This window comes from Saimiri boliviensis, chromosome 3, assembly GCF_048565385.1.
Source record: "Saimiri boliviensis isolate mSaiBol1 chromosome 3, mSaiBol1.pri, whole genome shotgun sequence".
Classification (NCBI taxonomy): Eukaryota; Metazoa; Chordata; class Mammalia; order Primates; family Cebidae; genus Saimiri; species Saimiri boliviensis.
Window position 1 is genome coordinate 1931771 of NC_133451.1, and position 21401 is coordinate 1953171.

Here is a 21401-nt window from a genome sequence, read left to right on the forward strand (position 1 = left end):
ACAATATTTTGATGAAGCAGTGTTGAGGCTATCATCTAAAACACAGCAAGGGAGCACACTCTGTTTCTGGGAATCGTGTATTTCGACATTTCAGCCTGATGAATCCTTGTCTTCTGGATATAGGGGTAGTGATTGGATGTGTTAGTGTTTGTTTTTTGTTCATTTTCAGATTCCAGCTAAGAAAGAGTCTTGTCCAAACATTGGCAGAGACAAAGACCACCTGTTGAAATACAACGTCGGTGATTTGGTGTGGTCCAAAGTGTCGGGTTATCCTTGGTGGCCTTGCATGGTTTCTGCAGATCCACTCCTTCACAGCTATACCAAACTTAAAGGTACTGTGTTCTTTGGGCTGTTTTTCCAACTTTCTCTTCTGCACTTAATCTTTCTCATCTCCAGACTTCTTTCTTACTCTTTCTAAATAGCCCTGCTGTGGTTCGTATTTGCAGCTTTACCTAAAGTTAGTGATTGAGTCAAATGTGAGATGTTGTCATTTCTTTTTATATTCAATTCAAATACGTACTTCATCTGATTGAATTAGTGATAAGGGAGACATGACTTTTGCCTTGTATAATTTCTGGTTTTATGATAAATAGTTGATGACTTAGTTATAATGATTGCTTATTTCAGCTTGATTTGCAGAGTGTTTTATGCTAAGTTAAAGTTGTAAAAGTGTCCAAGTGAATTTTATTAGGCCTCTGGGAAGATGGAGAACACTGGAAACGATCATCTTTGTCTTATGAAGCTTGAGTAGATAAGGGGATTTTTTTTTTTTTTTTTTTTTTTTTGAGATGAAGTCTTGCTGTGTAGCCCAGGCTGGAGTGCAGTGGCACGATCTTGGCTCACTGCAACCTCTGCCTCCTGGGTCCTGGTTCAAGCAATTCTTCTATCTCAGCCTCCCAAGTAGCTGGGATTATAGGCATGAGCCACCATGCCCAGCTAATTTTTGTATTTTTTAGTAGAGACAGGGTTTCATCATGTTGGCCAGTCTCGTCTTGAACTCCTGACCTTGTGATCTGCCTGCCTCAGCCTCCCAAAGTACTGGGATTACAGGTGAGCCACCAAGCCTGGCCGATAAGTGGATTTTTACATGGAGCAGCTGACGTAACATATTAAGAATGTAAGGCCTGGTGTGGTGGCTCACACCTGTAGCACTTTGGGAGGCTGAGGCAGGTGGATCACTTGAGGTCAGGAGTTTGAGACTAGTCTGACCAACGTGGTAAAACTAAAAATACAAAATTACTACTAAAAATACAAAAATACAAAATTAGCTGGATGTGGTTGCACATGCCTATAATTTCAGCTACTCTGGAGGCTGAGGCAGGAGAATCACTAGAACCCAGGAGACGGAGGTTTCGGTGAGCTGAGATCGCACCATTGCAGTCCAGCCTGGGCAACAACAGCGAAACTCCATCTTGGAAAAAAAAAAAAAAAAAGAATGTAATATGTTCCTGATACAGAGCAAATGAAAACCCATAAATGTGTTTTTAGAGGAAAAGTGAAAGATAATGTGGATTGAGGTTTTTCTGAAAGTTCTTCCAGAGTGAAGTTGGAATTTAATTTGAGCAAGTTGCAATGTGGCGAGTGCAGAGTTAGGGCTGAGCAAGTTAGTGTTACCCCATGATCTGATCTGTGTACCCTTTGGAAATGTGGTAGCTAAAGCCAGGCCAGACCAGGGCATTGCTCCAGTCCAATATTGCCAACCAGTCAGTCTTATGTGGCCCCTTGGTGGTCCTTGTGTACATGTCCCCTTCTGGTCTCTGGCTGGAGGCCTGATCTCCTGTGGGGGCAGCGTTGCTGCCCTTGTTATGAGCCTGTCTTTGTACTGCATGGCCACACAGGCTTGTCAGCTGGCTGCGGGAGCAAGTGACTGCTGGGAGTGGGGTCCAGCGTGCCTCTCTGGCAGATATAGATGTTACAGGGGCCAGGCTGAGGATGAAGAGGCCTTTGTTGAGTCCTGGGTGCCCTTGCCTGAGTCCTGCCCTGGCCTCTTGTCTTGTGAGGCACAGGAGTACATGTGTGCTCTGCAGGAGTTGTGGCAGAAGAGCCTATGGCCTGGCTTCAGCTCTGTCTCCATGGAAAACCTTTGGCATCCTTGGCTTGCCAGAATTTGGGGACTCCTTTCCAAGGGGCTGCAGGAACCCCAGGGTATACCTCAGGGCCTCTAGGCTTGGTCAGAATGTGAAAAAAAAAATGCAGGTTGAGACAGAAGCTGCCCCCCACCCCCTTTGTTTGGGGGTGGACCTTCAAGCCTCTGCAGCCCGGATGCAGGCACACATGGGTGTGTGTGAGGGGTTGCTACTTCCTTCTCAGCTTTCTAAAACCAGGCGCAGTCTCACAAGCAGACCTTGTGACTCCCATGTCATTTGTCTGTGTGGCACACAAGCAGCTCTTACTGATTTCCTTTTTAGTGTCTGGGGATATTTACTTGTTTACATGATGCCATCTTTAGCTTTTAGCCCCTCATACCTGTGAAACTGAAGTAGTCTTTTGAAAGTCTCCTTTGTATTAAGCTTCATTACTTAGTTTCTTTTTTGGGGGACAGAGTCTTGTTCCATCACCCAGACTGAAGTGTAGTGGCACAATCTTGGCTCACTGCAACCTCTGCCTTCTAGGCTCAGGTGATTTTCCCGTCTCAGCCTCCCAAGTAACTGGGACTACAGGTGTGTGCCACCACACCTGGCAAATTTTTGTATTTTTTTGTAGAGACAGGGTTTTGCTGTGTTGCCCAGCTAGTCCCAGACTCCTGGGCTGCCTGCACAGTGATCCGCCTGCCTCAACCTCCCAGAGTGCTGGGGTTACAGGTGTGAGCCACCTCATCCTAGCCCAACTTTAATACCATTGCATCTTTCCCCTGCCATTTTTATTTCTCTCTCTCTCTCTCTCCCCGCCCCCCCTTTTCTCTTCTCGCCCCCCGCCCCGCCTCCATCCTTTCCTTTTTTTTTTTTCCTTCCCTCTGTTACCCAGTCTGGAGTGCAGTGGCACAATCTCAGCTCACTACAACCTCTGCTTCCTGGATTCAAGCAGTCCTTCTGCCTCAGTCTCCTAAGTAGCTAGGATTATGGCTGTGTGCCACCATGCCCCACTAATTTTTTTATTTTTAGTAGAGGTGGGATTTCACCATGTTGTCCAGGCTGGTCTTGAACTCCTGAGCTCAAGTGATCAACCTGCTTTGGCCTCCCAAAGTGCTGAGACCAGAGGTGTGAGCTACCGCACCTGGCCTCATCTCTCACTTTCTTTGCTTGACTCCTTGACCTTGCACTGTGGCTAAGTGCTTTCACTGTTGTGCTTATGGCACGGTCTTGCAACTCTCTGCAGTTGAGGCTGGGACTCAGGAATCAGCCTGTCAGGACTCAGCTCTAGTTCAGCTGGCTGATCTTGATAATGAACTTAATCTCGCTAAGCCTCAGTTTTCCTGTGTATGAAAATAAGGAAGATGATACCATCACCTGGATGGAAAGGTCTTAATGCAGTGACTACCAAACACTTGTATTAGCAGTTGTTATATCTTTACTTTTAAAACCCGAGTTTTTGTTGTCTCAACCCTCATTCCCTTGTTTTTTTACTATAGCTGCTTCCTGAAAACCTTCCTGTTTGACCAGTTATTAAACCTGCCACCACCTAGTATTTGGTTATTTAATTTTAATAGTTTTGTACCTGTTTTAAAGTGTTTTCATGTCCTTAGGTATTCCCTCAGTTTTGAAAATACAATGCCAAATGGATATACTTGGATTCTAGCTTTTGTGTGTGTATGTGAAATATTTGCTCTATTTATTTATTTACAGACATTTCATACAGGATATTTATTTATTTATTTATTTATTTATTTATTTATTTTTTTTTTTTTGAGACAGAGTTTTGCTCTTGTTGCCCAGGCTGGAGTGCAATGGCGCGATCTCGGCTCACCGCAACCTCCGCCTCCTGGGTTCAGGCAATTCTCCTGCCTCAGCCTCCTGAGTAGCTGGGATTACAGGCACACGCCACCATGCCCAGCTAATTTTTTGTATTTTTAGTAGAGACGGGGTTTCACCATGTTGACCAGGATGGTCTCGATCTCTTGACCTCGTGATCCACCCGCCTCGGCCTCCCAAAGTGCTGGGATTACAGGCTTGAGCCACCGCGCCCGGCTATTTATTTATTTATTTATTTTTTTGAGACGGAGTTTCGCTCTTGTTACCCAGGCTGGAGTGCAATGGCGCGATCTCGGCTCACCGCAACCTCCGCCTCCTGGGTTCAAGCAATTCTCCTGCCTCAGCCTCCTGAGTAGCTGGGATTACAGGCATGTGCCACCATGCCCAGCTAATTTTTTTTTTTTGTATTTTTAGTAGAGACGGGGTTTCACCGTGTTGACTGGGATGGTCTCGATCTCTTAACCTTGTGATCCACCAGCCTCGGCCTCCCAAAGTGCTGGGATTACAGGCTTGAGCCACCGCGCCCGGCCTAGGATATTTATTTTTAATTTATCTATTTAAAAAACTTTCAAGTCAAACAGTACAGAAGACACCCATCCGCTCATCTACATTCTCCACCTTGAAACATCTTGTTCTACCTATTCCATCTCTCTTTTTTTTGTTTTTTTTTTTTTTTTTGAGATGGAGTCTCACTCTGTCACCAGGCTGTAGTGTATTTGCGCGATCTCAGCTCACTGCAACCTCCACCTCCTGGGTTCAAGCGATTCTCTTGTCTCAGCCTCCTGAGTAGCTGGGCGCCTACAAGTGCCCACCACCACACCCAGCTAATTTTTGTATTTTTTGTAGAGGCAGGGTTTTAGCATTTTCGCCAGGATGGTCTTGATCTCTTGACCTTGTAATCTGCCTACTTCGGCCTCCCAAAGTGCTGGGATTACAGGGGTGAACCACTGTGCCTAGCCTCCATCTCTTTTGTTACATGATGGCTGGTAGCTGTCATGGCACTTTACCCCCAAATACATCAGAACAAGGACAGTTTCCTTACTGACTCAGCACCCAGCCACATTTCAGGAAACATCACATTAGTAACAAGGTCTGCGGTGCTAAAAGTAGGTATGGGGGCATGTCCCCAGCAGGACCCATACCTGCTTTTTTCTGCACTTTGGGGTTGAGATGCATGTTTTGCATCTGGTGGTTGTGCGTCTTCAGGTTCCTCTAGTCTAGAACAGCACTCCCAACCCCCAATTCCTCATGACCGCTTTAGCTCTCCATGATCAGACCTAGGTCAGAAAGGCCAGGCTGGATCTCAGAATTGGAACCATGAAAGGTAGCTTTGGCCCTTTACTAAAGATCTATGTGCAGAAGAAGGGAGTGTCTTGCACCAGCCTAGGCTGGGCAGTGGCCTGGCTCACCTTAGCAGTCTGCTTCTCTAGGAGTTATTGTGGGTTGTAGGGTAGGAGGTACAAGCAAGCCTACTTCAGAAGACTGATAATGTACTTTTTTATTTCCATGGAGGCATTAGAGTGGAAAAGATACTATACATTTGAAAAGCAGTTCAGAAGGAGTCGAGCTTAGGTAGCTACCCTCCAGTTGAAAGAAGATTCAGATAATCTTAAAAAGAAAAGAGATCAAAGGAAGTGAGCAGAACAAAGAGAAGTGAGGGAAGGACAGAGTACTAGTCATACTGCATCAGGAGGGGCTTAGGTGTCAGCTGACCTACCCTCGGTAGGTGACGGCCACTGGACCTCTCTGTGGAAAGGCACAGGTCCCTATTGTCACTAATGAGGGACCTGTGGGGCCATGCTTGGAGTCTGTCCCAGCGGTGTAGCTTTTGTTCTTGTTTTGAGATAGGCTCTTGGGTCTGTTTCTCTGTCCAGGCTGGAGTACAGTGGCACAGTCATAGCTCACTGCAGGCTCAAACTTCTGGGCTCAAGTGATCTTCCTGCATTGGCCTCCCAAAGTATTGGGATTACAAGTGTGAACCACCTTACCTGTCCCCAACAGCCATGGAATTAGTAGTCCTTGATGATTCATCATGGACTTGTTAAATGGTAACTGGCTATTACTGTACTTTCTACCTTTTAGCTGTCATTTTTCTGTGAAAATGAGCTCCGCCTTAAAAAAAATAAGTTATGTATTTCAGCCATTAGTTTTTAAATCTTCACATTGCCTCAGATTTGACCACTAGGAGTCCCATTAAGTCCTTTAAGCTGTATCTCTCTGACATCAGTGTCAGCCTTTGAGCACTTCCTTATGTTCTGGTACTACAGGATGTTCCAGGCTCATTTTGTACTGTTGTTTTTTTTTTTTTTCTCTCCAACTCTAGCATCAGTCATTTCTCAGTGAAGGCCTAAGTTCTTTGAGTACAGAATGATATGTAGGAGCCCAGGTGTGGGCACTGGTTGTATTCATTGCTCCTGGCAGACAGAGTTTGCAGGGGAAACTCTGTGTGCAGTAGGTCTCCAAGCAGTGCTGAGCCCTTCCTCCGAGTGGAGCTCTTGGGTCCAGTTTTGATTCTCCAGCACTTGGCCTGCAGCACCTCATGATGAGAGTTTGACAGAAGGTGGTGAATGTTGTTTTGGAAGGACAGGGACATGAAGAAGAGATAGCTCCTGCCGTGGAGTGGGCTCAGCATGGGTCCTGTGAAGCTGGTACTTGTATTTTTCTATCCTTTATTCCTATCCTTTTTTTCCCTCTGGAGTTGGAGTCTTGCTCTGTTACACAGGCTGGAGTGCAGTGGTGTGATCTCAGCTTACTGCAACCTCCACTTCCCAGATTCAAGCGATTCTCCTATCTCAGCCTCCTGAGTAGCTGGGATTACAGGCATGCGCCACCATGCCCAGCTGATTTTTGTATTTTTAGTAGAGACGGGGTTTCACCATGTTGGCCAGGCTGGTCAATCAAAAGATTAAGCGTAGTCTTGGAAACAGAAGATAACTGTATGCTTTAGGTATTACACTACAAAGAAAACTGGATTTCGTTGCATCTGGGAGCTTCACCATCTCCCTGGCATACCTGGCTCTCACTGATCTTCTCTTTAGATAACTGTGGTCTAGTAATTTTCTGTTGTGGGGACTTTTGTTGTCACCTTTTCTGTGTTATGGAAAGGAATGTTAAGAACCCTCGTTGCTTTATATAGAAAAAAATGCTTTATTCTAGCATTTTCTAAAAATATCGTGGGTAATCTGGCTTCCTCATGTCTTTTGCTATTTGATGGTATAACCTTCTTACTGATTTTCTTGCTTGTTCTATTAGCTGCTGCGAGGTGTGTGAAAATCTCCCATGGGATTGTGGATGTGCTGTTTTTCTACTTGTAGTTCTGGCAGTTTCTGCTTTACCTATTTTGGGGCTCTGGTGCCCTCCAGGGACTGAACTGGGAAACTCAGGCATGGTCATGCTTGTCCTTTGTTTCCCAAGGAGCTCTGTGGTCTCATGTCCTTGTGACTTTGCCCCTGTGCTCTATTCTTCTGCAGACACCTGGCCTTATCTGCACGTTTATGGCTTCTCTTCCCTCCCTGGAGCTTTAGCTCTGAGACGGCTTTGTCTCCTGGTGGGGTTCATTCTGTGTGCCTGGAACTTAACAGGCTCCACAAAATCTGGAGGGAATGAGCCCAGAGAGTCACAGGCTACTTGTCTAATGGGCCGTGATGAGGAAGAAAGGAACATAGTACAAACTTAGGTACCAGGACTGATAGTAGAAGCCAGGTTCTCTTAGAAGGGGATGTAGGTGGGGAGGTCTGCTGTATAATCACCATTTTTATAGAGATGGTGATTAATGCGCATCAGAAATTACATAGGAAGGGGGCTGAGTGCAGTGGCTCATGCCTGTAATCGCAGAACTTTGGGAAGTTGAGGCAGGTGGATCACTTGAGATCAGGAGTTCGAGACCAGCCTGGCCAACATTGCAAAGCCCTGTCTCTGCTAGAAATACAAAAATTAGCCGAGTGTGGTGGCAGGCACCTGTAATCCCAGCCTCTCAGGAGGCTGAGGCATGAGAATCATTAGAGCTTGGGAGGCAGAGGTTGCAGTGAGCCAAAATTGCACCACTGCACTTCAGCCTGGGCGACAGAGTGAGACTCCCATTCCCGCCCCGCCCCCCCAAAAAAAAAGAAAAAGAAAAGAAATTGCATAGGAAGGGAGGATTGATTACTAATACATAGTGCTGGGACAACTGGTTAATTATGTGCTAAAATAAAAACAGTGAGATATTCACCTCTCAACTTGGACCAAAAGATGGTTTATATGGATCAAAGAAACCCCCCAAAATGGCAGAAAATTTGGTTATGTTATCTAATTTCCAACTAGGAAAGAACTTCAGAATGTTATAGTCAGTTTATAGACTTGGGATCAGATTACAATAATCTATTCTGACGTTTTTCCCACCTGACATGTAAGGAACATTTATGTGTGTCATTATTTATAAATGTGGTTTATTTTATTTATACTGTAAAAGGTTTTCTTTATTATAAAAATGCTCTAACATACCTGTATTCATTTCATTATTAAGAAAAGTTCTTACAAAGTTTTAAAGTAATAGAAGAAGTCACAAATCCCTTGACAGATCCTTGAATCTTAGGTATTTTCAAATCAAAGAAGTTTGAACACTTAAAAACAAGTCAAATTGTACTGAAAGATTAATAGTGAAAAATCATCCCCTGCCTTCCTCTCTCCTCCCCAGAGGTAATTATTTTTATCTCTTTCAACATTTTCTTCTACTTTTAATATTTCAATTTCTCATGTAGACATTTTCTGTTAACTTTCTATCATGGAAAAGGAAGATTGAGCTCTTCAGCCATTTTCTATTTCTTTCCCCCCATTCTCTCCATATAATTAAGTCACTATTTTTAATAAATGAAAAATAAGTGTTTATATAATTTTGATTATGTAAATATCATTCAGTGAAAAACCAAGTTGTGTTCTGTAATAGCATTTTTTTCCTTGTAAAACCTTTTGTTTTCCCTGGAGTTAATTATTTCCTTTCTTTTGAAATCATATACTATATTGTCCATACAGCCTTAATTTCTTTTTTTTTTTTTTCTTTCTTCTCTAACCCTGTGCTGGGAAGCTTTAATTCTTTTCAAGTATTCTTCTCCTCGTCCTTAAAACTCATCTTATTATGGATTTAGTTTCTCTTATTTATATATTTATGAAGTTATATTTTCTCCTTTAAAAAAAGAAAAGAAAGGAAAACCTGGATTTGAGTCCCATCTTCCCTTTCTTCTCTTTAGAACTCATCTTTTAACCCTCTTTCCGTACTACTCAGGTTTTCTTTCTTTGTAAAAAAGTTCTTTTATCTTTTCTTTCCTTGGGGCTCTCCTAGAATCTTCCTTTTTCCTGCTTCAGTCTGGTTTGCTGGCAGTCTTAACCTTTTGCACTGCAGTAAGCTTTGACTTTCTTTAAGCTGCTTTCCCTAGTTATTTACATTGTTAGTTCTATGCTGTGTGCTTTCTTAAGTTTTCTTTTTTTCTGGAGGCTATTTTTGGTATCTTTTTTTTTTTTTTTTTTTTTTGAGACAGAGTTTCGCTCTTGTTACCCAGGCTGGAATGCAATGGTGTGATCTCGGTTCACCGCAACCTCCGCCTCCTGGGTTCAGGCATTTCTCCTGCCTCAGTCTCCTGAGTAGCTGGGACTACAGGCACGCGCCACCATGCCCAGCTAATGTTTTGTATTTTTAGTAGAGATGGGGTTTCACCATGTTGACCAGGATGGTCTCGATCTCTTGACCTCGTGATCTACCCGCCTCAGCCTCCCAAAGTGCTGAGATTACAGGCTTGAGCCATTGCGCCCGGTTCTATTTTTGGTATCTTAAGACAGTTTGTATGGAAAGTAAATTTGAGTCTGTGCAGTTCAGAGTATGCTACTTTTCTTTCTTTCTTTCTTTTTTTTTTTTTTGAGATGAAGTCTCACTTTGTTGCCCAGGCTGGAGTGCAGTGGCGGGATCTCAGCTTGCTGCAACCTGAGTTCAAGTGATTATTGTCCCTCAGCCTCCTGAGTAGCTGGGACTACAGGCATGTGCCACCCTACCCTGCTCATTTTTGTATTTTTAGTGGAGATGGAGTTTTTCATATTGGCCAGGCTGATCTAGAACTTCTGACCTCAAGTGATCCACCCACCTTGGCCTCCCAAAGCACTGGGATTACACACTTGAGCCACTGCGCCCAGCCCAGAGTATGCTACTTTTCTGTCCTCACACATGATTGATGGTTTGACTCGGTATAGAATTTTATGTTGAGAATAATTCCCCTAGGAATTTTGAAGATACTTCTCCATTTCCTTCTAGCATCCAGAGTTTTTGGGCATTCTTTACCTAATTTGCTATTCTTCACATATCTTGCTATTCTATTTCTTGTTCCATTAACTTGAAGGCTGGCCTTTCCCCCAACTCCTGGCAGCTTGAATTTCACCAGAGTGTGGCGTGCTATGGATGTTGCAGTGGGACACTTGGGGCTGTTTTAGTTGGAAACTCGATTTTGTGTTTAGTCTTGGAGCTTCTCTGTTATTCTCTTTAGAAGGCCTATTATTTGGGTATCAAACCTCCTAGGTTAATCTTATAGGTTGCTATGGAAATAAGTATTTTTCATCTTAATTTTTTTTCTTCTTTCTGGGTGATCTCTTATCTTCCATGCTTTCTTGCTCAATTTTATTTTCATAGTTGTATTTTAGAATTTCAAATGCCTCTTTGTTTTGCTGTGTTCTCTTTTCATGGCATACCGGGTTTCTCTGTTGGATATTTTCTCTCCCCTTGCCTTGTGTCTGTGGCCCTGCAGAGGGCCGCTTGTTTCTGTGTGTTTTGGATTCATTCATACTGGGTGCTTCCCTGGGTCCAGGGGTCCTTGATTCTTGGCTTGTGTTTAAGAGCACAGCACTTAGAGCTGCCTGCAGTCATGAGTGGGGAGGCTTGGTTACCCAGCCTTCTTTGCATTAGAAGGTCTGATTGACCATTGGCCACTTAATTCGGGGAATCTCCAAAAGACTCACTGGAGAAGTTTTTCCCCTGGGCTCTTCAGGAAGCCTCCTTTGATTCCTCTGGGCCAATGTTCTGCATGAGGGGACAGGGAGTGGTAACTCCCCTAGGGAGATCCCCCTCCCTCTTCTCACCTGGCACAGAAATCTGACCTTTTAACCTGCTTACCTGTGTTCAGCTTCTCATTTAACTTCAGTGGAATCTAGTACCTCCTCTGTTGGGTTTTGGGCCTGTCTCTTTCCTCATCCAGTTCCTCCTGGCTGCATTGTGGGATGTGGCTTCTTCCTCTCAGTCAAGAGTAAGAGTAGTGGACATCTCTGGGGTTACTCTGTAGTCTGATCTTTCCTCTGAGGCCATTGATGCTCCTGTCCCTGTAGCACTGTGAGTGGGGGGTGGGTAGCTAGCTCGTAGGTAGCAGAACTGAGATTTGAACCCAGGTCATGTGATGCCAGTATACTGCCTCCTTCACTGCTGCTCTCACTTCTCTTTTGCAGATGTCCTCGTCCTGTTTATTTGATATCTTTTTAAAAGAGAGGAAATAAAGGAGTGCATTTAGTCAGCTAGCTAGCTTTTTTTCTTTTTTTTTTGTTTAGACAGGGTCTGGCTCCGTCACCCAGGATGGAGTTCAGTGGTACGATCTTGGCTCACTATAATGTCTGCTTCCCACGCTCACGCCATCCTCCCTCACCTGGCACAGAGATCTGATTGATCTTACAGGTTACAGACTCCTGAGTAGCTGGGACTACAGGTGCACACCACCACACTCAACTAATTTTTGCATTTTTATAGTGACGGGGTTTTCCCATGTTGTGCAGGCTGGTCTTGAACTCCTGAACTCAAACAGTCTGTCTGCCTTGGCCTCCCAAAGTGCTGGGATTACAGGTGTGAGGCACTGTGCCTGGCCTGGTTGGCTTTCTTTCCCAGTCAGTTTTGAACCCTATCTGAGTCTCTTTTAAGTTAGTTTCCCTCTTTGGCATGTGGAATGGTAGAGATAAGAAGTATAGGATTTATTTTGAGGTTAACAGGCTCAGACAGCACCAAGGAGAACAACTGCAAAACAGCAATAGATTTGCCTAATTTCATCCCAGATTCTAACTTTCATGTTCTAACATTTTATTTTAAAAACTAGGTCAGAAAAAGAGTGCACGCCAGTATCACGTACAGTTCTTTGGTGACGCCCCAGAAAGAGCTTGGATATTTGAGAAGAGCCTTGTAGCTTTTGAAGGAGAAGGACAGTTTGAAAAATTATGCCAGGAAAGTGCCAAGCAGGCACCCACGAAAGCTGAGAAAATTAAGGTGATAGATGACCCTTCAGTCTACTTCTAGACCAGAAATTTAATTTTTATTCTTTAACTTATTTTTTGTTTTGAACTTATACTTGTTCAAAATATTGTAATGGCTTAACAATCTCTTTCATTGTTGACTTTTGCCCAATAATGCCATGTTACAAAGTTTCTTTAGAGACACAACTTATTTTTTTGCTCATTTGATGACTCCCAGAGATAATTTGTTTTAGAATTTTTATTTTTCTATATATACATATATAGAGAGATTATATTAACGTAACGTGATTGGAATTGGTTTCTGGTTTAAAGAAACAATAAAGGTATTATGTTGGGCTGAATTATAAAATTGGTTCTTACAAGTTTTTTATTTTCTATTTAAACATTTAAAAAAAAATTTTTTTGAGATGGAGTTTCACTCTTGTTACTCAGGCTGGAGTGCAATGGTGCAATCTTGGCTCACTGCAACCTCCGCCCCACCCACCCCGGGTTCAAGCGATTCTCCTGCCTCAGCCTCCCAAGTAGCTGGAATTACAGGTGCCCGCCACCACGGCTGGCTAATTTTTGCATTTTTAGTAGAGATAGGGTTTCACCATGTTGGCCAGACTGGTCTTAAACTCCTGACCTCAGGTGATCTGCCTGCCTTGGCCTTCCAAGGTGCTGGGATGGCTTGAGCCATGCCGGCCAAGTTTTTTGTTTCTAAACTTATGTGAAAATGTGAAAGCATTCTTTGTTTTTTTTTTTTTTTTTTTTTTTTTTGAGACAGGGTCTTGTTCTGACGCCCCAGGCTAGAGTGGTGCAGTGGTGTGTGGTCTTGGCTTATTGCATCTGCTGCCTCCCGGTTCAAGTGATTCTCATGCCTCAGCCTTCTGAGTAGCTGGGACCACAGTCACGCACTACTATGCCTGGCTAATCTTTTTTATTTTAGTAGAGACAGGGCTTTGCAAATTGGCCAGGCTGGTCTTAAACTCCTGGCCTTAAGTGATCTGTCTGCCTCGACCTCCCAAAATGCTGGGATTACAGGCATGAGTCACTGCGCCTGGCAAAAGTTTGCTTCTGTAAAGTGAGTTAACTTTTATGTTTGTGTAATGAAACTTACGGTGTCTTTTTTTTTTTTTTTTTTTTTTTTTTCCCCAGCTATTGAAACCTATTTCAGGGAAATTGAGGGCCCAGTGGGAAATGGGTATTGTTCAGGCAGAAGAAGCTGCAAGCATGTCAGTGGAGGAGCGGAAAGCCAAGTTCACCTTTCTATATGTGGGAGACCAGCTTCATCTCAACCCTCAAGTAGCCAAGGAGGCTGGCATTGCTGCAGAATCTTCAGGAGAAATGGCAGAATCCTCAGGAGTTAGTGAAGAAGCTGCTGAAAACCCCAAGTCTGTGAGAGAAGAGGGCATTCCCATGAAGAGAAGGCGGAGGGCCAAACTGTGTAGCTCTGCGGAGACCCTGGAGAGTGAGCCCAACATAGAGAAGAGTACTCCTCAAAAGACAGCAGAGGCTGACCCCAGAAGAGGTGTAGGGTCTCCTCCTGGGAGGAAGAAGGCCACAGTCTCCACACCACGAAGCAGGAAGGGAGATGCAGCATCCCAATTTTTAGTCTTCTGTCAAAAACACAGGGATGAGGTCAGTACCCTGATGGGTTCTAAGTTATGTTTTATGCTAACACGTTTCTGAATTTGAGGAACATCCCTTCAGTGCAGAATCGTCTGTTTCTCAGCATTATCAGGAAATCTGTAGTGAGCCTTGCATAGATTTTAGATTTAATAAATAAGTATTATTAGGGAACAACCATTCTGACCCTTGAGGGAAAAAATACTTCACTTGCACTCTGGGTTCCTAAAATATCCTTCCTAACGTGGATAAGAAGATACTGAAAACAGGCCAGGCATTGTGGCTCATGCCTGTAATCTCAGTACTTTCGGAGGCTGTGGCGGGAGGATTGCTTCAGCTCAGGAGTTTGAGACCAGTCTGGGCAACATGGTGAAACTCCATCTCTATAAAAATTAGCTGGGCATGGTGCCTGTAGTCCCAGCTACTTGGGAGACTGAGGCAGGAGGATCCCTTGAGCCCTGAAGGCAGGTTTTGCACTGAGCTGTGATGGCACCACTGCACTCTAGCCTGGGTGACAACAGAGCAAAACTGTGTCTCAAAAACAAAACAAAATTGGCACAGAGGGCAGTGGGTCTCATTAGGCTGTGCTTTTCTGGAAGAATGTCCATGTCCTTAATGTGTGACTCCAGGTTAGCATTTTCTCTAGCAGTCTGTTCTGAAGCTTCCAGGGCAGGGGGTATGCTCATCTATAAAGCTCATTGTGTCCGCTGGCCCTGAGGATGGAGGATGTTGATTTATTTTCCTGATATTTAAAAGGACAGCAATGTGATTAAGGCATTTAAATAATTTTCTTAATTTATTTCTAGTTTGCATAAAATACACAGTCTGTTGGTACATAATAAAGGCGGTAAAGAACTGAAGGAGTTGGTTCCCCACTGCCCCACTTTTGGTTGTGTTACTTGGAGTTGATCGTAGTCTAGTGCTTAAAAGGCTTTAGGTGTTCATTTTAATTTTACTCCTGTTGGAATTTTCTATTCAGTAGTTTTAAATCTATGTGGTGATTAAAGGTATCAAAAACAATAGTGTCTGTCTTCAAAAAATTTTCCATGAATTTTTAACCAGCGTGTATTTTGTCAGGCAGCATGGCACAGCAAGGATCCACGAGGAGTTCAGGCAGAGATGCGTAAATGAGTGGCTGTAGGTATTCTAAGATATCTACTGGACATGATTTTTTTGTTCCTATATAGGATCTGGAAATTCTGCCAGAAAAGGGCATTTGAATGATACCTTGAAGATTAACCCATGGCCGGGCACAGTGGCTCATGCCTGCAATTCCAGTACTTTGGGAGGCGAAGGTGGGCAGATCACCAGAGGTCAGGAGTTCGAGACTAGCTTGGCCAATATGGTGAAACCCTATCTCTACGAAAAATACAAAAATTAGCCTGGTCTGGCGGGCACCTATAATCCCAGCTACTTGGAGGCTGAGGCAGGAGAATTGCTTGAACTTGGGAGGCAGAGGCTGTAGTGAGCCAAGATGACGCCACTGCACTCCAGCCTGGGTAACCCACAGGGCTTTTCTCAGGAATGCAAGGGTGGTTTGATGTTAGAAAGCTTTTATTGTGACTTACTGTATAACATAAAATGCTCATCTCCATAGAGGGAGAAAAGACATTTGATAAAATTCATTGCTTTTTTTTTTTTAAGTAAAAACCCCATAATTATGGGATGTATGTGATATTTTGGTACGTGTATTCAAGTTCATTGCTTTTTCTTCTTGGGAGGCTGAGTTGGGGAGGATTGCTTGAGTCCAGGAGTTTTGAGGTTACAGTGAGCTGTGATTGTGCCATAGCTTTCCAGCTTGGGTGACAGATTGAGACTCTGTCTCAAAAAAAGAAAGACTGAGTACAGTGGCTCACATCTGTAATCCCAGCACTTTGGGAGGCTGAGGCAGGATTGCTTGAGCCCAGGAGTTTGAGACCAGTTGGGGCAACACAAAACCCTGTCTCTTAAAAAAAAAAAGTTTAAAAATTAGTCAGATATAGTGGTGTGTACCTGTAGTTTCGGCTGCTTGGGAGGTTGAGGTAAGAGGATTTCTTGAGTACAGATGTTTAAGGCTGCATTGAACTGTGGGCATGCCAGTGCACTCTAGTCTGGGCCACAGAGTGAGACCTGATCTTAAAAAACAAAGCAAGCCGGGCGCGGTGGCTCAAGCCTGTAATCCCAGCACTTTGGGAGGCCGAGGCGGGTGGATCACGAGGTCAAGAGATCGAGACCATCCTGGTCAACATGGTGAAACCCCGTCTCTACTAAAGGTGCAAAAAATTAGCTGGGCATGGTGGCGCGTGCCTGTAATCCCAGCTACTCAGGAGGCTGAGGCAGGAGAATTGCCTGAACCCAGGAGGCGGAGGTTGCGGTGAGCCGAGATCGCGCCATTGCACCCCAGCCTGGGTAACAAGAGTGAAACTCCGCCTCAAAAACAAAACAAAACAAAACAAAAAATTACTGCTTATTGATAAAATGTTAGCAAACCAGGAATAAAAGAGAACTTCCTATATCTGTTGAAGAATATGTATCAGAAGCTTTCATCAAAGCTATTACTTACTGATGAAACTTTAGAAGCATTCTCTGTAGGCAGGGCATGGTGGCTCACGTCTGTAATCCCAGCACTTTGGGAGGCCGAGGTGGGTAGATCACTTGAGGTTAGGAGTTCAAGACCAGCCTGGCCCGACATGGTGAGACCCCATCTCTACCAAAATTTAAAAAATTAGTTGGGTGTGGTGGTGTGTGCCTGTAGTCCCAACTACTAGGGAGGCTGAGGCAGGAGGTTGCAGTAAGCCAAGATCATGCCACGGCACTCTAGCCTGAGCTACATCTGTCTCAAAAAAAAAAAAGCATTATCTTACAATGTCCGTAATCCCAGCATTTTGGGAGGCCTAGAAGGGCAGATCACTGCAGGTAGGGAGTTCGAGGCCAGCCTGGCCAACATGGTGAAACCCTGTCTCCACTAAAAATACAAAAATTATCCAGGTGTAGTGGCGAGCACTTGTAATCCCAGCATTTTGGGAGGCTGAGACTGGGGGATCACTGAAGGTTGGGAGTTCGAGACCAGCCTGGCCAACATAGTGAAAACCCATCTCTATTAAAAATAAAAAATTAACCAGGTGTGGTGGCTCATGCCTGTAATCCTAGCACTTTGGAAGGCCGAGGCAGGTGGATCATGAGGTCAGGAGTTGAGACCAGCCTGGCTAACATGGTGAAACCCCGTCTCTACTAAAAATACAAAAATTAGCCAAGTGTGGTGGCACTTGCCTGTAATCCCAGCTACTCAGGAGGCTGAGGCAGGAAAGTTGGCGGAACCCGGGAGGCAGAGGTTGCAATGACCTGAGATCACGCCACTGTACTCCAGCCTGGACAATAGAACAAGACTTCATCTCAAAGAAAATACTAGCCCATATTATATAGGAATAAATAAAGCCGTCATTGTTTGCAGAAGTTTATGTAGCAAACTCAAGAGAATATACAGAAAATATTTTAGAATTAATAGAGTTCACAAAATTGGCGGATATAAAATTAACATACAAGTGCAGCATTAAAGAGGAAATGTGATGTTAAAAAAGGTGTCACTGGCCGGGCACGGTGACTGACGCCTGTAATCCCAGCACTTCAGGAGGCCAAGGTGGGTGGATCAGGAGATTGAGACCAGCCTGACCAACATGGGGAAACCTCATCTCTACTGAAAATACAAAAATTAGCTGGGTGTGGTGGCGGGCACCTGTAATCCTGGCTACTCAGGAGGCTGAGGCAGGAGAATTGCTTGAACCCAAGAGGCAGGGTTTGCTGTGAGCTGAGATCACACCACTGCACTCCAGCCTAGTGACAGAGTGAAAACTCTGTCTCAAAAAAAAAAAAAAAAAAAAAAAAAAGGTACCGCTGGTAATATAAACAAAAATGTCAGTTACTACAGAATCAACATTATGAAACATGCATGTAACTTTAGAGAAACAACTGACATTTTAGCTGACCCCAGTAAAGATATACGTAGGAAAATTCAAGCTTCTGAAGTTGTTAATTCTTCCATTAATAACGTATAAATTCAGTATAATTCTAATAAAACTTCCAACAGGAATTTCTTAGCCCTTTGTAAGTGGATGCTGATGTGGCCATGTTTGAAGAGCGGCTTGGCCTGAGGACTTGCTCTACCATAGGAAGTTCTGTTATTTAAAATAGCAGTATTCGGCCAGATGCGGTGGCTCAAGTCTGAAATCCCCGCACTCTGGGAGGCCAAGGCAGGCGGATCACCTGAGGTAAAGAGTTGGAGACCAGCCTGACCAACATGATGAAACCCCATCTCTACTAAAAATATAAAAATTAGTTGGGCATGGTGGTATGTGCCTGTAATCCCAGCTACTTGGGAGGCTGAGGCGGGAGAATTTCTTGAACCTGATAGGCCTAGGTTGCAGTGAGCTGAGATTGCGCCATTGCACTCCAGCCTGGGTGACAGAATGAGACTCTGTCTCATAAAAAAATAAAATAGCAGTATTCATGCAGGGCAGTGATAACGGTCTAAGACAGGTCCCATAACAGACTCTTGAGCATATGGACATGGATGGGAAGGGGCTGCAGGCAAGTTGGGTGGGATGTCTGCTCTGTACACGGGACATGTGTACAGAGTGATTTATGGGACCACTGGTGATTTATGAACTTGGTCAGCATGAGAGTGGAGCTTTGTTACCATGAGAGAGGGAAGGATTTCTTAATTAAGCCAAACTGATCACAGGCTACAAAGGAACTATATATGTTAAAATGAAAATCTAGGCCAGTTGTGGTGGCTCAGGCCTGTAATCCCAGTACTTTGGGAGGCTGAAGCGGGAGGATTGATTGAGCCACTGTACTACTCCAGCTTGGGTGACAGAGACCCTGGCTCAAAAAAAAAAATTCTTACATGCCAAGGATACCATGAACACAGTGAAAGGACAAATTCTGTAAAGAGCCCAAACAATTCTGAAGGAAAAGAGGCAATTACAGAAGAGCCTGGAGAGCCAGCAAGTACGTGAAGAGATGCTGCTCAACCACGGCAATGCCCAGGAAGCTGGATGTTACAATCCTGATGGGATGGTCCTTCACAGTCATCAGGTGAGCAGACACCGAACTCAGAACAGCCAGGGCTTGAGAAGATGAGCAACAGTGGGCCTTCTCGTACAATGCTGGTGAAACCTGTTTTGAGAGAAATTTGGCAATATCTACTGAAATGGAAGATGTGCTTTTTTTTTTTTTTTTACAGTTTCCCCCCTATTTACCCTAGAGTAATTTTGCCCTTTCACACACAGAGAGACCACAGTGTCCAAAACCAAAAAGGCATCAAGTGAGGGACAGACTGTGGTATATTCCTATAGTATAACTGTGCATCAGTTAAAGTGAACTCATTGGATGTCGAAGAAGAAACAAATTGCTGAATGATATGCAGATTTTATCACTTGCGTAAAGTTTGAAAAAAGCCACATACCCACAATTGAGTTTCACCTATCCTCTCTGCATCCATCCAAAAAGTGTAAGTGGGCAGTCGTGAAGGTATGTGCCTCTGTCCAGGAGAGAAGAAGTCTACCCGGGGAGGAGCCATTAACACCTGGTGGAGGAGCTATGGTCAGTGTTGGATATAAAATGATACAAAGCAGACCAGGTACAAGGTGGGAGGATCACTTGAGGCCAGGAGTTTGAGACCAGCCTGGGCCAACGTAGCAAGATCTTATCTCTACCAAAAATAAAGATAAAATGGTATAAAGTGCTCAGCAGTGTGTGGGCAGCCACTGTTTCAGGCATGTTGTGGGAGGGTGCAGTGGCAAGCTCTCAATGGACGCCCCAGTGTTTGACAGCTAGGCCTGCACAGGGTTGGGGAGGTGCTGTATGCTCTTGGGCCCTGCAAGCAGGGTAAGGCTCTCTTAGGTGGGAACTGCCCAGGCAGCCACTCTGGCATATTGCTTGGCTGTGTCTCCACAGTCTGTTTACTAGTTAGGAATTATGAAAAAAAAAAGTGGGTACCTGAGAATTAAAACCACTGTCCAAAGACCACCCTATTTGCTTTTTGGGACCCAAATTGATCTCAGATGGTCCTTATAGTACTAAGAAATGAGACAAAAGCAAAAGTACTAAAAGTAATACAAAACCAAACTGAAGATACACAATTAAAATTGAGTTCTTGGCAGGGTACAGTGGCTCACACTTGTAATCCTGGCACTTTGGTAGGCAGGCTGCTTGAGATTGGGAGTTCAAAAACAGCCTGAGCAACATGATGAGACCCCATCTCTATAAAAAGCAAGAAAATTAGCTGGACATGATGGTGCCCACTTATAGTCTGGGCTACTCAGGAGGCCGAGGCAGGAGGATCACTTGAGCCTGGAAGGTCGAGGCTGCAGTGAGCCATCATTGCACCACTGCACTCCAGTCTCCATGACAGTGCAAGACCCTGTCAAAACAAAAAATCTACAAAAAATTGAGTTCTGTGTTAGTGTCCGACACTCTGCCTTGCTCACCCCGGGTGACTGGTGTAAGGCTCATGGGGCCTCCCTTCCCTCCACTGGACTCAGGGGCTGGTGGTTTTGAGGAATTTCATATTACCAGAAAAGCTAGGATACTCTTTAACTGTTCTGTAATAGGAAATTCTAAACTTGAGGAAGCTCCTTCCTGCTTACATCTATAACCTAGGTCTTTTCAGGATTTTTCTTTTTCAGGAGTGCTGGTGCACACAAGATGGTTTTTGTTTGGTTGTCAGTAAACCAGTGGCCAACACTTGAGGGATAGCCAGGTGGAGCTTTCCTCCTGCTATCTGGACCTTCCTTTTCTAGGGTTTCTAGATGGAAGGCTGACTTTCAGGGTCTTTTGTTGCCATTTGCTGACTCTTAGTGGTCATTTTCTTTCTTTTTCTTTTTTTTTTTAAAACGGAGTTTTGCTCTGTTGCCCAGGCTGGAGTGCAGTGACACCACCTTGGCCCACTGCATCCTCCTCCTCCTCCTCCTCCTGGATTCAAGTAGTTATCCTGCCTCAGCCTCCTGAGTTGCTGGTACCACAGGCACACGCCACCATGCCTGGCTAATTTTTGTATTTTTAGTAGAGATGGCATTTCACTCTGTTGGCCGGGCTGGTCTTGATAATCTGACCTCAAGTGATCTATCTGCCTTGGCTTCCCAAAGTGCTGGGATTACAAGCGTGAGCCACTGCACCCAGTTCAGAAGTCATTTTCTAGTTTGCTTTCTTTTTACTAGTGAAGAAATGTACTGTACTGCTTTATATATGTGTATATATATATACACATATATATAAAGATTTTTTGTTTTTGAGACAGGGTCTCACTCTGTCGCCCAGGCTGGAGTGCAGTGGTGCATTCATGGCTCGGTGCAGCCTTGACCTCCCTAGGCTCAAGAGATTCTCCTACCTCAGCCTCCCTAGTAGCTGGGACTACAGGTGTGTGCCACCATGCCTGGCTAACTTTTCTTTTTTCTTTTCTTTTTTTTTTTTTTTTTTTGAGACGGAGTCTTGTTCTGTCACCCAGGCTGGAGTGCAGTGGTGTGAGCTCACTGCAACCTCTGCCTCCTGAGTTCAAGCAATTCTCCTGCCTCAGCCTCCCGAGTCGCTGGGACTACAGACAGTTGCCACTATGCCTGGCTAATTGTATTTTTAGTAGAGATGGGGTTTCACCATGCTGGCAAG

General features: G+C 44.4%; 1 protein-coding gene across 5 annotated transcripts in view; it reads left to right on the forward strand.

The window, feature by feature from the left end:
* The window catches only part of NSD2 (nuclear receptor binding SET domain protein 2), a 113617-nt gene that overhangs the window by 37018 nt on the left and 55198 nt on the right, over positions 1–21401 (forward strand). For all 5 annotated transcript variants that reach the window (XM_074395787.1, XM_039468055.2, XM_074395786.1 and 2 more), the window contains exons 3-5: positions 170–332; positions 11999–12165; positions 13290–13772. In XM_074395787.1, coding sequence (XP_074251888.1) covers positions 170–332; positions 11999–12165; positions 13290–13772 — 813 coding nt within the window. The remainder of the gene's footprint in view (positions 1–169; positions 333–11998; positions 12166–13289; positions 13773–21401) is intronic.